At 41.3% G+C, this 16,665-nt stretch overlaps 2 protein-coding genes across 2 annotated transcripts in view; one reads left to right on the top strand and one right to left on the bottom strand.

Annotated features, from left to right (window-relative positions):
• Positions 1–7,927, top strand: part of zmp:0000000991 (mucin-3A) — a 14,257-nt gene extending 6,330 nt beyond the window's left edge. Inside the window, exons 4-5 of the mRNA XM_024279765.2 lie at positions 714–759; positions 1,364–7,927. Of these exons, the coding sequence (XP_024135533.1) occupies positions 714–759; positions 1,364–6,346 (5,029 nt within the window). The 3' untranslated portion in view covers positions 6,347–7,927. The remainder of the gene's footprint in view (positions 1–713; positions 760–1,363) is intronic.
• A 2,757-nt stretch (positions 7,928–10,684) lies between these two features.
• Positions 10,685–16,665, bottom strand: part of LOC112151095 (myosin-6) — a gene marked incomplete in the record, with an annotated part of 11,277 nt that continues 5,296 nt past the window's right edge. The window contains 21 exon segments of the mRNA XM_036217353.1: positions 10,685–10,806; positions 10,883–11,017; positions 11,098–11,193; positions 11,266–11,370; positions 11,442–11,738; positions 11,812–12,015; positions 12,089–12,397; positions 12,470–12,594; positions 12,683–12,848; positions 12,928–13,111; positions 13,193–13,389; positions 13,477–13,595; positions 13,710–13,836; positions 14,474–14,863; positions 14,943–15,033; positions 15,120–15,265; positions 15,358–15,534; positions 15,614–15,856; positions 15,940–16,195; positions 16,273–16,409; positions 16,487–16,606. Of these exon segments, the coding sequence (XP_036073246.1) occupies positions 10,786–10,806; positions 10,883–11,017; positions 11,098–11,193; positions 11,266–11,370; positions 11,442–11,738; positions 11,812–12,015; positions 12,089–12,397; positions 12,470–12,594; positions 12,683–12,848; positions 12,928–13,111; positions 13,193–13,389; positions 13,477–13,595; positions 13,710–13,836; positions 14,474–14,863; positions 14,943–15,033; positions 15,120–15,265; positions 15,358–15,534; positions 15,614–15,856; positions 15,940–16,195; positions 16,273–16,409; positions 16,487–16,606 (3,645 nt within the window).

Here is a 16,665-nt window from a genome sequence, read left to right as displayed (position 1 = left end):
TTTTTTTTTTTTTTTTTTTTGGAAACATCAAATTTTTTTTCTGACATGTTTCATTTTCTGTTTCTAATCACTTTATTGGTCACATCTCTTCTTTACAATATTAGGATGTCCCCATCATTAGGCTTGTGACTGACAGAACAGGCTCTGGTAGTTCAGGATAGACTCGCCTTATCTAGCTGCACTTAGCCCAGAATCTCCTTATATAGACATCTTGAAATGAGGGCGTGTGTCTTTGTGCAGCGTTTGTACTGCGACTGTGTTCTGTGACCCATGTACCAAATTAAAAAAGAAAACGCTTCGGTAATGCTGGAGTTATTGTCCATGTCTGGTTACTTTAGGGCATGTTTACCTCTGAAAATGTTTGGCTGGAAAATGGAAAAAAAGAAGCGGAATGTTGATGTACCCGTTGATCGGCATTGCTGTAAAGCTGTTGGAAAAGTGGTTTTTTTTTTTTTTTTTTTAAGAAAAAGTTTTTTCCATAAAAAGCCTAGGTTTGTTTTGAAATAATCTATGCTTTTTGAGTTATTTTGGGAAAATGTTGGTGTTACTTAAAATTTTCTGAAAAGGAATTTGTGGTTTAGTCATTCAATTCCCTCAAATCGCAAATAAAAATCTGAATTTGGAATGAGACATTTTAAAGTTTACAGTTTTTTTTTAAAAATTCCAACCACATGTTTAATGACTGATTTACTTCTACTCTTTGCTGTTTACAGTTCCACTAAAGCACAAGTGAGAGAGAAAAAAGATGCCATCTCTGAGGTAAATACCAGCTGACAGTAATGATAATAAGGAGATATTTTAATTTATATTATAAAATCAGCAATAAAATAACAGTAAAACCAAAATTATACCCAATTAGGACAGATGTGGTGACAATAACTTTCAAACCATCCACCTCTTAGTTTTGTCATCTCTTTAAAGATGGTGACGCCTCAAACAACTGTTGCTAACAATTATTTTAACAGTTAGAGGAGACAGGGTGTGTGTGTTTTCTGCACATGTTCAGAGTCTTTCAAAATAACCTGTTTGTCAAGACTTCAACCTGTTGAGAAGCTGTAGCATGGGAACTCGGTCATTAGAAAAGCATTAGCTCCTGTCAGAATGCAATTTGGTGTTCTCATTGCAGATATTCCTTCCTCAATGTTGCTGACTTTTTGGTAAAACGAGACATTTTATTGATTTGCTCTGAATTTCCATTGCTAGAATTAAAATGAGTTTCGTTTTAATTGATTAATAAAATCATAATACAATCTTAATACAGTCTTGTTAATACAACTGAACATTCAATTGTTGAAATTAGATTGGAAATATCTGTAGTTTGGTTGGTAAACTGTACTGACAATTCATATCGCTATCTTAACAGGTTAATGGAGTGAGGTCATCATCGCCTGCCAACTCTGCAGAACTGACCAGGATCTGTCTTTTGTCAGAGACGACTCCTTTTCCAGTGAAGAGAATAGAAGATATCATTCCAGATGTTGTTAATCACTATTTTGGGAATGTCAAAGACTTCAGTTCAAACAACAGTTTGTCAAATGGCGACTTTGGATCTCATGGTGGTTCACACACTTCTTCATGTGAATTGCAAGAAAGAACTTGCTCTGTAGGTGGAACTGAGAAAGATAAATTGGACCATACAGTCCCTAATAAGCATCTTTGGAAGCTTTCTGACTGTTCTGAAGACATGTTGTCTTCCACTGTGGTAACAGTTCTTGCTCCTCACTGGAGTGGAAGAGTGCGTCGACCCAAAAAATGTGATGGAAGTTCAGAAACTGGGGGGAATTCACAAGACTTTACAAACAGTGAACATATTTTGAACCAGGATGGAGAAAGTCCATTGAACGCTAGATCGCATGTGCCAAGAACAGTCCCATCAATGGGAATTAGGAGGAATACAGTTGACTGGTCATCTAAGAGTGATCCATCAAGCTTTAACTTGGAATTTAAAAGGGAAATGAGTCACTCTGTCTCTTTGGATCCTGGTTCTGTAAGCTCTTCCAGGACCACTCCATCAACCAGAGCACCTTACTTTCTTGACCCAAATATCCAAAGGAGAAATCCCCAAACTGTCCCACAAGAAGCACTTTCATCTTTAAGCTCCAAACTGACAACCAGCAGTTTGCTTCTGTCACTGAGAAAATCAAATTCCAACGATAGGAGCTCCAACAAAACCTCTACCTTCCCTGAGGCAAATTTTTCACATTTAAAAAGTTTTCCAAATGATCAAAACAAAAACATGCTCACCAAGCAACACTCTCAAAATTCCATGAACACAAACGAGCAAGACAGACAAAAGTCAATTTTTACTCCATCACCCATTTCTTATAGGACAAATGAAACTGGACCTCACCTTTCCCCAAGGTCTTTCAATCAGAAAGTGGCACATGAGGCATCAGATACTGCCTTTACCAAACAACCTAATGCAGTAAATAAGAATCTAACCACTGTTACACCATTCAATCACTCACTTCAGACAAAGGGATTTTCAGGAGCTCCACAAGACTCCACAGTTTTAGAAAATAAATCTGAATCTTGTTTGGATACTTCTATCTCATCTTCATCCAGACAGTACCCATATGGTCACGCTAGCATTTCAAAATCGCATTCTCTTCCCAGACGACCCACTCTCACATCCACCTCCTGGTGGAGACAAGTTTCACAAGACGGGAATTATCTCGCCACTAATAAAACGGCAAACATCAAAGAACAGTCTAAAACAGCTGTAGTTCCTCCATTTAATCACAATGAGCAAATGATTTCTTTAAATCTAAATAACAAGCAACTGGATAATCGTATCTCACGTAACAACAACCCTGCAGAGTTGCATCTCAAAGATGAGATGAACTCTGCTGTGAAGACATTGTCAACTGACATACGGAGGCCAGACAAACAGGAGTGTGTGTCAGTTGTGAACAAAGTACCTCATAAACCTCACAGCATGCCAGATGTATTGAGTTATAGAATAAGCAAACCAAGTGTCCCACTGATGCCGAGGAACACTAAAGATTTCCCAAAGCTAGAAGTAAGTAATACTTCATTGAAAGCAAATGTGATTAAAATTCCACCCACTTTGATAAATCCCAAGTGGTCTGATCCAGAGCCAGAAACCAGTCCCAGACACAAAACTGGTGATTGTCCATCCAGAACCTCAACGCTACATTCCCCGAACATAGATTCACAAAGATTTACCAAGTCTTGCGCTTTCCCCACCACTGTTAGCAGCCAAGTTGCTACTTCTAAACCTTCTTCTGGTTTCACCTCTCCAAATAAAAATACATTTTCTTTGCATTTGGACACAGTTTCCTCTCCAAATCCTACCCTAACCTGCTCACCAAAAACACCTAAATTTGTAAACAGTCCCACTCCTATTGGGTTTGAACGAAGTTATGCTTGCATCCCCAAACCCTTTTCTTCTAAAAATCCATCTAGCTATACTCCTACCTTTAGCTTTCCCTCAAAAACTAACGGCAACTCTGTATCTGTCAGTTCCACCATATTGTACGGTGTTCCCAGAACACCTTCATTCTCTTCCACAGCCACATCACCCACCTCTACTACATCTTCATTACTGACTCCACCTTTAACTCCAGTCATTCCAAGCCCCAACTCAGAAGCCTCCACCCCCAAGGGGGAAAGTACTTCTTGCAAAATCAGAGATAAAGAATCTAAGAAATCCGCCGCAGAGATGGGGGTTAAAAGAGTGAGACGAGTAACGTGGGAAGACTCGGTTGATGCACACTCTTTAGAATCTGACAGTGTGCTAAATCCACCTCAGATGTTTTCAAAGCCTCCATCTCCATCAATGTCAAATCAAACTTTTTTTCCATTTGCACTATCAGGGGATACAGAAAAAAAATCCTCTCTAACCTTCTCACCCAGCTCTAAAATGTCCATCATCCAGGATAAAGTTGGGGGGAAGTATCGTTCTCTATCATCTGATTGTGCTGACTTGGCAGCCAGAAACAAGTACAGAGGTGCAGACTCTGTGACAGTTGAAGAGGAAAGACAGGATTTAAAGACATCTAGGCAAGAACGGACACTGTCAGTAGAGTCTGGCATAACTCAGAGTCAACTTTCCTCTTCTCCTTCCCCTTCTTATGACTTTTCAAATGGTTATAAGCTCCGTTACAGTACCACACCTTACTCCACTCTCATGTCTAGCAGACAGGCCCAGGAAGAAATAAAAACCAAACACAACCGGTTTCCACTTTTTTCACCACCTGCTCAGTCAAATTTTACCCAACAACATTTATTAGAACGTGAGCATTCTACAACAACAAAGACTTCCATGTCTAAGCGCCCCATGTCACCTGTAAGGCCATGTCTGCCTCTCTCCATTCCACCCCAAAATACAACTACCATGAAAGAGAGTTTAACAAGTAGACTGTCAAATATTGATCGCATCAACAACAACCACGGCAAAGGCAACACTCAAGTCTCAAGACCAGAAAGCCAGATACAACTTCTGGACAACAGAGTTCACATCACCTTGTGTCCAGCACCTGGTGATGAAGCCAACGGCACCTCCTCAACATGTGTAACTGAGACATTGGTTTATAGTGTTAAACCAAAAGTCGAAAAAGACTCAGCTATCCCAAAAAATGCCACACCCAAACCTTGGAACTACACTCAAAACACATCCGTTTCTGCAGAACCCAAGTTTAGTAAACAGACCCAGACAGTGCAGCATAAAGAAGTAGATGACCAACCAAGTAGTAATTTGTTTCACAGCTCTCATGGTACCAGCTCAATAGCAAGTCAGACTCCTATTAGTGAATGTAGCCATAAAAACATGAAGGACAACACTTTTGGTAAAAGCAGATTTTTTTCCATGGAAGTCAACAATGAGCAGAGCTCAAGAGGAGCCCGCTCGGGAATGAAAAAAAGTCTCACCATACCAAACCCTGAATCATCAAATTTGGAGCCGGAAAAGGCCAGCAAGAGTTCCAACAAAGTAGATCAGATGTTTAACAAACTGAAACAAAAATTCAGCTCTAAACGATCTGATGAAGATCTGTCCTTTCCATGGAAATGGAGGCGAGCCTCCCAAACCCCTTCTGTCAGTGGCTCAAGTGATGCAAGCGCCGTCAGTGATAACAGTACAGACAGAACCAAAACAGTTGAAGAGCAAGTCCAGCAACCAGAGATGGTACCCAACAGTACAGGGAAGATGGAGGCCTCAAATGAGGAGTCACAAAATAGATTTGCTTCACTTGTCCCAAAATCAACTGGGTGCCAGTTTGCCATTTGGTCAGAAAAAGCTGCTCTGGAAAAAGACCAAAATGAGCATAACTTTGGCACAGAGCAAACGCCTAAAACTAAAGTTCATTTGACAGTCCATACCCCAGAAAATAATCAATCTGACCCAGAACTCAGTGCTGGTAGGGCCTCAATAACCACAGCTGCTCCTCAATGTGGTAGGTCAACGCCTAGTCCCAGAAGCCCCAGAAGTCCTTTCTCCCCTTTTACAAGTCTTACCCCTCTCTCACCATTTTCCCCATCTGATTTACTGGATGATAATGTATTTTACAGCCCAAAATTGCAGCGTCACAGGGAGTCAACCTGTGAGCCAGGAGAAGGAATGAGCTTAGGTCCAAGGAGACGGGCCTCCACAGGCCCTCCAAGAGGAAGTGCAGTCACAGACAGCAACCACTTGGCTTCTTCTTATGCAGACTTGAAATATGGGATTGAACCTGGAAGATCCTTCTCTGTAAGATCAGTTCTTTCCAATCGTCCTTCAGGGTCTGAAAGGATTTCTACTGGATCCAGATTTATGAGTGTGGGAGATCTTTCTCAGTCTGGGTTGTCTTGTGGAACCAGTAGCACAGACCTGGATCAGGACCCTTCAACACCAGACTGGACCAAAGAATTGGGTAACAAGCATTACCGACAAATGTCAAAGTTTCACAGTGATCCAGACAAAATGCGGTCAAGGTCCCTACCTAGATCTTGGACTCAATGTTTATCAAGCTGGAACACAGGAGCACCTTCTCCTCAACGTGCTAACACCTCAAAAACAGCTGGTCTTCGGAGTCCTAACATCAACACTTGTCATTTTGCATGGGACACAGAAGGTCCCCCAACTCCTCCTCCTACACCTCCCCTCTCGCCAGCCATCAAGCGCATGTCCAGAGCTCCAAACCTTCCTTCTTCTTCACTACCCTGCTCATCTGGAGTGCTGCATCAGCCGGATGGCCTACCTGCCAGAGTATGTTTGCCCCCCAAAGGTTACTTATCAAGCCTGGGCACTTTTGACGAGTCCTCTGATAGCAGCTCTGATACCACAACAGATGATGAATATTACTTGGAACCAGATAATGATGGAGAGAAGGAGACGGAGCTGTGAAAGAACACTTGATTCAAACCTCTCTGGATACTATGCTCAAATAAGTGCTGGCATGGCATGAAAGATGGTATTATTTTTGTTAATAATTACCTCTGTTCTATTAGCCTTTAATTTTGTCTTAGTTAAGTAAAAGAGTCTAATTGAATAACTGGAATTTTTGGTTAGTGGCCAATTATGCTCCTATTTCTGGAGTTCTACTGTAGTAAAAAGCATGATATTGTAAACTCGGCTCAAGATTCCTGTTTGGATGGGTTGTAACTATGTACACTGTATTTGTGAATTACTGTATTTCTGCATTTTATAATTGACCAACTACAGCTGTTTGGTTGCATGGCAGTATGCAATAGAAGTATTAAGATTTACCCTGTTAGAATGTAACAGGGATATGCTCTAGTCTTCACCAGGTCCTACAGTTACATAAATAACACAAGTGTCACCACTGTGTAACAAGACTTTTTGGGTTTGATGCTAAAATTGCAGGGTGTACTTTTTTTTTTTTCTTGTTTTGGGCCCAGATTTTTTTGTATCTAATATTACTGCATATCATTTCAGTCCTGGAAATAATGCAGGTCTTTATAAGTAGTCAGTAGTTTCAAATGTAATATAAAATCATGAGAAACATCTGAATAACATTTGAAACGATCTTGTCCAAATTGTGGCTTGTTTTCAAAGTTCACCTTTGATTTACAATTTGTTTTAAATTTCGATACGACCCAGTTAATTCTGTCATTTTGAGCCAATCTGTTATTGTTATCTCTCAGTCTTTGTCAAAAAACAGAAAGAGTGTACACCTCATAGTAGTTGTTAAAGCACAGTAGTGGACTGCTAATGTTATGAACTTTTTATTTTTATTTTTTTAAGCGATATAATAGAAACAACATGAATTAAGTTCTGCCAGGTATTCCTGTAAAAAATATCTTGAACAAAAAAAACAAATCTCTCTGGCAGTAGTTAGTGGCTCATCTTTAGCAAGAATTAAAAGAAAAATTGTGTTACCACGCCTTTTTCAAAGTTCAGACATGACTTAAGGTCAGTCTACAGCACTTCAGTAAGTCCACATATGTCCACATTGGTAGACTTTTTTTGTTAAACAGAAGAGTGGATCACAGTTTTCCACAATCTTATTTATTTATTGTTATTTTATTTAAAAATTACAGATGACCTCTTAATTAGTTTTAATTTAATGACCTAGTGAGAAGCAAATAAACGCTCTGATGTCTTAAACTTCTAATTTTGAAGAGGGTTTACTTTCTTTTTCCATTAATAATGTATGTGTAGTTATTATGAAAGTGCTGTTTAGGTTTGATTCCTACCTTTAGGATTTGTTTCTTTTAAATAGTGATGAGATAAAGTTGATCCAACAGCTGTCATTTCAGAATCTGTGTTTAAAGATAGATATCTAATCAAATCTAAAATATTTTCTAAACTAGTTTTTTGAATATTGTAAAAATTGTACATTGGGATAAAATGACATTAAGTGTTTGCTGTAATGTAAAATACTGATGCCTAATCTTATCTGTGCAGAGACCATCCTAAATCTTAATATATCTGTTTTATAATAAAAATTATGTTTCTAATGTCTTCATGTTTGTGCATTTTTTTAATTACTTGTATGTAATATAATATCAACAGCGTGGAACACGTATGGCAACAATTTAGTAACCACTGAGCTTTTTCTGGAGTCACAGCTGTGTGTTGTTGGTGGGACTGCGTTATTTACTAAGCTAAAGTGCTCCCTTGCACTACTAGCAACCAGTGACCTGCTATGGAGACAGTAGTATAAACTCTGCTTGTGTAATGAGTGTGTCATGTTTACGAGCAGTAAACGTGGGTTTTTCAACCTTGTGTGAGACTTTCACACTGAGGCAGCACATTCTGCTTCGTCTTGTTAAGCTTGATGTTATCAGGGACGGGCACTGGCAGCCTCAAATCACTTTTTCATTTTAATGCACCAAAGGAAAATGGAGCACTGATAGCAAGTACAGATGTGGTGCAACCCACCGCCCTGTGAACACACTATAAAAAGTAGCCATGGTGGTTGTTGGCTAAGGGGTCAGTCGAGGGGAGGTTGATAAATAGGCCCGCAGGAAACTTTGTGGAATTGGCTTTTGTGTTCTGACAGGATAAAGATAAAAAATGTCAATATTTAAGCACTGATACACAGGGTGTGGGCTTTTGATTAGGAAGTGGAACATCAAAAAAAAAAAAAAAAAACCCACATACCAAACAGGAAACTTGGTTTGCTGCTAAAATCAACAAATCAGAGTGACCCGCCTTGTTTAAATCTTTTCCTTTGAAGCCGACTGCTGCAGTTTCTTTAAAGTAAAAAAGTGAAGAATGGCTTGAAACCTCACTGGGGCATCATCTGTGCGTGCTCAGCTAGTGCAGAATTACTGCAGGACTAAAGCTCAATTAAGTGAAAGCGAAGATGCTGACAAACCAGAAAAACTACTTGCGTCTGATTTAACCACAGTAATGGCATTTTTAATTTCACGAGATAGATAAGTTGGGTTCACATGAGGACAAAGTCTGCTTACTTGACAAATGAAAGAATTGTACTAAACCAAGCTAATCTCTTTATTTAACCATGAGAGTATTATGGGCTGTTTATTTCCCCCATGACATAGTCTTCCCCCTCCACTGAAGGCAGGAAAAGTGTTTGACCTCAAGGTGCTTTACAGGCACAGGGCACTGCTACACTGCCCTCTAACGGCTTAATGATGAACTTGAACAATCAGAAGCTTAGATCATTTCATGTTCAAACAAGTATCCCTCTACACTCAAGTGCTGTTTTTTTATAGGAATAGCTTGCATTAGCTTTTTTTTTAAAAATCAGAACTACTTTAATTCTCAGTATCTGCAAATGACTGGCGAACAATCCAGATAGTATCACCTCTTCACACTGACACTGGTTGGGATAGGCTCCAGCATCCAGTGGCTCCAAAATGGGTTTGAAAAATGGATGGATGCTTTAATTCTCCAAGACATAAAATAAAAAAAAATGTTGCAAAGTGTTCATGAAGATTCAGATCATTGTTGATGTGATGGCTTCAATTTGGTCCATTAATTTTTTTCACTTAATCATGATGTGAATCCCACCCTGTGTACATTTACACACAGAAATATGACCTGTTACACTGCAATCAAATAACATCTGAAAAGCACCCAGGGAAAGATGGTATATTGTGTTCATTAACGCATAAACATAATCAACAATAATATTGAGGTAGGCTATGGTGTTTGGATAAATACCAAAGGGCATAGGCTAATATTGTTCACTGGCACCAACTTACAAGCACCAGGAGCAATGTGGGGTTCAATGTCTTGCCCAAGGACACTTTAGCACATGGGTAGGCAAGACAGTAACCGAGCCTGAGATCTTCCAATCAGAGGTCAACCACTCTACCTCTCCACCTAAGCCACACCAACGCTACAATGTTCTGTTGGTACCTAATGCTCTATTTCCAATGAGCGGTCCAACCCGGACTGGATCAGACCAGTAAGATTTTTGAGAGTTTCTATTATAAATGGAGCCATTAGACTGGACTATTTTTGGTCCTCCGTAGGTTCATAGTAAAATAGAACGGACCATTTAGGGTAGAGCTACTGATGTCACATGATCCATTGATTGGCGGAAAGGTATCATGACAACAGGAAGCGTCTGACCAGTGCTTTTCTCAAATCAAGATCAAAGTTGAAAGTTTTCTGCTGTATTCTTCTTCGCCTCCCACAATCTTCAGAGGCTGCATTCAGCATTCCCCCTTTATTTGCTGAATCTGCAAATACGGAGAACCGCTGTTCCACCATTATGATGGTGGTACAATGACTTGAATTGCCTGGACCATTCTAGACCAGTCCAGTCTTGGACCGCTCAGTGAAAATGAGGCTAAAGTGTGTCCAAAAATAAAATTCCTTACTTTTATATCACTACCACCAGTATGAACAGTTGATACACAACATGGTTGAGATTTAGACTTATTCCTTTTTTTGGGATTTTAGCACAGTTTATGACCTTTGACACCAAGGACACATTTTTAGCCACACAACTTTTGCTTACTTGTTGCTTTTTAGACATTTTTCCCACGATCTGAATTATTCACTGTAGACCTTAGAAGTACTTGAATGTGAAAAAGGCAAACAATCAGCTATTTCTTAATCATCAAACAAATATGTTTGGCTTTTATAACCATCCCATTCACATTATATTGTTATAGTTGGAGTTTCAGCATTTTTCCTCATGTTTATGTGAATGGAGTTGCCCCGAAATATATTACTGATCAAACCATATGCTGTCTTTCTGATGAGTGTTTTGAAAGAAATTACTCGAAGAAAAAATTATGCATTTGCAACTCTGTGTTCTTTATTCCACTCGTGTTGCACGGAGAACAAAGAACAGGGACTACTCTACAGTTGTATTTATGACAGCCTGGTACATGGCCTCACTCTTCCTCGTGGGATTTCTGTCAAAAAGAAAGAGAATACGTTTTCATCTGGTTTGGTTTTCTGGAAATCCCACCCTGACATATCGCTCCTCACCTTGGCTCCAACATCTCTGCTCTTTGCTCTCAGCTTGTTGACCTGCGATTCTGCGATGTCTGCCCTCTCCTCTGCTTCCTCCAGCTCATGCTGCAGTTTCCGCAGCTTAGCTAGATTTGCATTGGCTTGCTCCTCCTGAAAATATAATTTAAGGAGCAATTCAAAGTCTGTTAAATAACAAAATAAAAGTTCAGAACTAAATAATTTTTCCTTACAGCCTCCTCTGCAGTCCTCTTGTAGGATTTCACTTTCATCTGGAGTTTATCCACTAGGTCCTGCAGGCGGCTCAGGTTCTTCTTATCCTCTTCCACCTGTTCAGAAGTCACATTGCCCATTAAGACATAACTCCTTTATCTTTTGATGTCTACTGCAGAGGAGTTTACCTGGTAGGTTAACTCTTTGATACGCCTCTCATACTTGCGAATTCCCTTCACGGAGTCGCTGCTTTTCTTCTGCTCCATGTCCACCTCATTTTCCAGCTCCCTCACCTGAAGAAAGTAAAGTTTTGTATAGATTTGTGTGGCTGGGATGTCTGAACTCTAAAGGCAGAAGCGTTTACCCTGGCCTCCAGCTTCTGGATCTGCTTTTTGCCACCTTTCATGGCGATTTGCTCGGCTTCATCCAAGCGGTGCTGCAGGTCCTTGATGGTTTGCTCCATATTCTTCTTCATGCGCTCCAGGTGAGAGCTGGTGTCCTGCTCCTTCTTCAGCTCCTCCGCCATCATGGCGGCGTCGGTGATGGCCTTCTTTGCCTTCTCCTCGGCGTTTCGGCACTCTTGCACGGCCTCCTCCACTTCATTCTGGAGTTGAGCTACATCCGTCTCCAGCTTCTTCTTCTGGTTCAGAAGGCTGGTATTCTGTGGAAGAACCGGGACGCATTAGCTGGGGGTTCATCTTAAGATACATGTATTTTAGAAGGGTAGGATGTACCTGTGAGTGCAGCAGCTGGACTCTTTCACTGATGTCCAGCAGCTCTTGTTCGGCCAGTTTGCGGCCTCTTTCAGTCTGCTCCACCAGAGACCTCAGCTCATCCAGCTCAGCCTGTAGCAGGTTGTTGCGTCTCTCAACGATGGCAATGTTTTCTTTCAGATCATCATTTCCTCGAAGAGCGTCGTCCAGCTGCAGCTGAGAGTCCTGTAACGACAAAATCTCCTCAATAATACATCTTTTTAACCCTCCCAGTCGCAGTGCATCCTCTGTTCATCACCTTGAGGTGGGCGTGGACTCCTTTGAGCTGCTTCTGGGCCTCTGCTGCCTGCCGGTTGGCCTGGCTCAGCTGGATCTCCATCTCGTTGAGGTCTCCCTCCATCTTCTTCTTCAGTCTGAGAGCTTCGTTCCTGCTGCGGGTCTCCGCCTCCAGGGAGCTCTGCAGAGTGTCCACCACTCTCTGATGGTTGCGCTTGGCCTGATCCATCTCCTCGTCTTTCTCCGCCATCTTCCGCTCAATGTCTGCCTTCACCTGGTTAAACTCCAGCTGAGCTCGTAGGATCTTGCTCTCCTCGTGCTCAAGGGAACCCTTTTGAAAAACATTTTATTTAAATCTACACTTTTCAAACACAGCTCAGTAGTCCTCGTTAATATTTTGTACCTCTGCTTCCTCCAGAGCGGTTTGAATTTCAGCCTTTTCCTGCTCCAGTTGCTTACGGATTTTCTCCAGCTCGTGGATGCTTTTTCCTCCCTCGCCAAGTTGCTCGGTGAGGTCAGAAATTTCCTCTGTGTGGGACAAAATCATTGATTTTACCGTCTCTTCTTCCATTGAATTTGAATCAGCGATTAAGTTCTCTGAGTGTTATCAGCTCACCCTGCAGGTTCTTGTTTTCCCGCTTCATGGTTTCCAGATGATCCAGGGACTCCTCGTAAGAGTTTTTCAGCTTAAAAAGCTCAGTGCTGAGAGATCGAGCCTCTTTCTGGGCAGCCTCCAGCTCAGTCTGGGACTCTTCGTACTTCTGCTTCCACTCAGCAAGGACCTGGTCAAGCAAGTATCAGATTTGTTTCATTTATAACTGTTCAGCAAACTCAAAAGTATGGGGGTTAATCTTAAGTGACCTTGTCAAAGTTCCTTTGTTTTTTGTCCAGGGCTGCAGCAGCAGCATTAGACCTCTCCACATCCACCATCAGATCCTCAATCTCCCCCTGAAGCCTGTGTTTGGTTTTCTCCAGGGAGGAGCATTTGGCATTTGCAGCTTCAACTGCTTCCTCAGCATCCTGCAAGCGCTGAGCTAACTTTTTTCTAACAGCAATGAAAAAGCCTTAAACTGTTGCTCCACATAATATGGCATAATAATAGTTTCTCATTTGAGCAAGGCCTTACTTTGCTTCTTCCAGCTCCTCTGTCCTCTGGATGGCATCAGTTTCATACTTGGTCCTCCACTGAGCCACCTCGGAGTTGGCCTTGGACATGCTACGCTGGAGCTCGGCTTTGGCCTCCTGCTCCTCCTCAAACTGCTCCCTCAACAGATCACAGTCGTGGCGGGAAGACTGCACTGCATGAGCAAGTGCATTCTTGGCCTTAAAGTGAAACAGATTTGTTTGCTTTTCTTTTCGAGTACACTAAAATTTAACCTTTAAAGATTCAACATTAGAGATAAAATGTACCTTCACTTCTTCCTCTAACTGTCTCTTGAGATCTTCAACCTGCTGTGTGTAGGACAGCTTTCCTCTGGTCAATTGGGACACCAGTGAGTCCTTTTCCTCCAGCTGCCTGAGAAGCTCACCTGATGAACACATTTTTAGTTTATATCTCCAAGCTCCTAGAATCATATTTCTCAACTTTATGGAATTAATAAATTGAGCTAATATGGCTATTTGATAAAATAATCCTATGTTACCATTTTCAGTTTGAAGCTTTGCCTTTTGCATGGTGAAGTCATTGATTGCACGCTGGGCCTCGTCAGACTTAGAGCGATATTCAGACAGTTGATCCTCCAGAGTGCGGCACATTTTCTCCAAGTTGGTCTGAAAGATATTTTACAGTTATAGCTTCTAACAAAAATATGAGACAGTTCTTAGTATTTTTCCCAGGTTTCTTTCTAATAGAAGAAATAGATTATTTGATTAAACAAAGTAGAAAAAATTAGAATAAAGTAGATGAAATAGTGTTTAAAGTAAAAAAAAATGCAAAAAATGCAAAAGCATGAAATATAAAAGCAGATAATTATTGACACACGGATGCTAGCGCTTAACCCTCATGCTCCCTTCTGGAGTCCAGATGACCCCACCCTTATGTTGATGTGTGATCCCTCCCATGACAATGGTGGACAAAGTTAAGTTGTTAATGTTAACAATATGCAAAGAAACTATAAAACTGGTAAAAATATCAATAATTTTACTGTAAGTACATAATGTTCTTTAGCAGCTTAGTGAACACATCCAGATTCCCTATTAACTATTAGTTAGTTGTGCACATTTTTAACACAAAAGTCTCTAGAGTATGTGATTAAACGGGTAAACATAATTTTCAGAAAGTTAAAATTTTCATCGTTTTGGTTTAAACTGAAGTTGAAAGCATTTTTTGCTCCATTAATCGTGAATCTTAATATATATCCCCAACCACACAGACGATTTGTTGACACATTTGTTAGGATGGGCTTACTTTGGCTTTGGCGACCTGCTCCATGTTGGAAACCACATCGTCCAGCTCCAGTTTGAGTTCACTCTTCTCCTTCTCCAGCTTCTGTTTGACCCTCTGCAGGTTATCGATCTGCTCGCCCAGGTCAGCAACGCTGTCTGCGTTCTTCTTTCTCAGGGTAGCGGCCGTGGCTTCATGCTGCAGAGTCGCCTCTTCGAGGTCTCTGCGCATCTTCTGGAACTCTGCCTCCCTCTTCTTGTTCATCTCAATCTGGGCAGCCGTGGCTCCTCCAGCCTCCTCCAGTCTCTCGCTGATCTCCTCCAGTTCTCTGGCCAAGTCAGCCCTTTGCTTCTCCACTTTGGCCCGAGCAGCTCGTTCTGCCTCCAGCTCTTCTTCCAGCTCTTCAATGCGGGCCTTGAAGTTCGCAATATTGTCATATAACACGAGAACGATTTTACAAAATAAAGTGAGCCAAAAAGAAATCCACCCTTACCTGTAACTCTTTGAGTTTCTTCTGGAGTTGAGCAGCCATTGCCTGTTCATCCTCAATTTTACTGAGCTGCTGACTTATTTCAAAGTCTTTCCTGCATTCAAAGACAAAAAGATCCATAAAAAACAAATGGAATGCTTCTTCTCATTTATTGTTTGAGAAAGACAAATAGAATGATACTTTTTAAGTTTCTCCTCCAGCTGCTGCTTGTCATTCTCCAGATCCATTACATTCTCTTGGGTCAGTTTCAAGTCCCCCTCCAGTTTTCTCTTGGCTCTTTCCAGATCCATTCTCACCTTTTTCTCCTGCTCCAATGATCCTTCAAGCTAAAAGACATTCCCAACATTTATTCTGTCTACTCCTTTCAGATTTTGACCTTCTGCACAACCCACAGAACCTTTATGAAATGTGTACTCACATCATCAACTTGCTGTTCCAGCTTGACTTTAGCCTTGGTGAGAGTGTTGACTTTGTCCTCCTCACTCTGAAGGTCATCCAGTGTCTGCTGGTGGGCCTCCTGAAGAGCTTTCTTCTCTTTGGTTAGCTTGGCGATGATTTCATCCAAAGCTGCCATCTCTTCAGTCAGGTTTTTAACCTATACCAGTACCAACCAGCATTAATTTCTGACACTGGTATCTCCAAGAAGAAGCAAATGTAAAAATAGCGTTTCATACCTTATTCTCAGTAGCGTGCTTTTCCTTCTCCACTTTAGCCAGAGTGAGCTCCAGATCATCAATGTCCTTCTTGAGCTCTGAGCACTCATCTTCCAGCTTTCTCTTCTTTGCAGTCAACTCTGCATTCATCTCCTCCTCATCTTCCACTCTCTCTGTCAGCTCTTTGACTTTGGCCTCCAGCTGGATCTTGCTTTTGATAAGACCTTCACAGCGTTCCTCGGCATCAGCAAGATTGTCTTGCTCCTGGAAATGGGAAGTCAAACTTCTTTTAGGTCTTTACAGCCTACATGTATGTGTTGTATGGTGAGAAGTGTGATTGGTCTTACAGATTGGACTTGGATCTGTAGGTCATTCTTCTCTTGGAGAAGGGTAACCATTTTTTCCTCCAGCTCTTTCTTGCGGGCTTCAGATTTTGCAAATGCTTCTTTGAGCTTTGTAAACTCCTCTTTCATGTTTGCCATCTCCTTCTCAGTTTCGGCTGATTTCAGCAGAGGCTTGATCTTGAAGTACATCTTCATCCAGGGCCAATTTTTGACTCCCATGAAGGCACGAATGTTCCACTGGATCACCAGTAAGGCATCCCTTTGGATGACACAGTGAACTTTGAGTCAAGTTTTCAGGGCAAATTTCTGTCTTTATTTGGAAATGTTAACACCTACCTTCTCTCGACAATTTTCTGGAACTCAATCCTGGCAAGAAGGCCTCTGGATCTGGCTTGAATTCCAGTGATGATGAGAGCCAGACGATCGTCTCTCATTTCCTCAAGAACACCAAGCAGGCCAGCTTTGAAGAACACCTGGTAAAGACGAAGTGATTCATCATTGTTTCTTAAAACACACACACAAACATATTTCAACATGGAACTGATCCAACCTTTGTGTGTCCAAGACGGTACTGCTCGTGATCAATGTCCAAAGAGCCCAGAAGTTTCTCTGCAGCTTTTTTGTTGTCCATGAACTGACCATCAGGGATGGAGCTGGGGTTCAAGATGCGGTATCTGAAATGACAGCATCATTGCAATCAGTTCAAGAACAGTTCAAAGTAACTGAAAG

Source organism: Oryzias melastigma, linkage group LG20, assembly GCF_002922805.2.
Source record: "Oryzias melastigma strain HK-1 linkage group LG20, ASM292280v2, whole genome shotgun sequence".
Classification (NCBI taxonomy): Eukaryota; Metazoa; Chordata; class Actinopteri; order Beloniformes; family Adrianichthyidae; genus Oryzias; species Oryzias melastigma.
The sequence above is the reverse complement of the archived record's forward strand: the minus strand, read 5'-3'. Positions and strand labels throughout refer to the sequence as shown.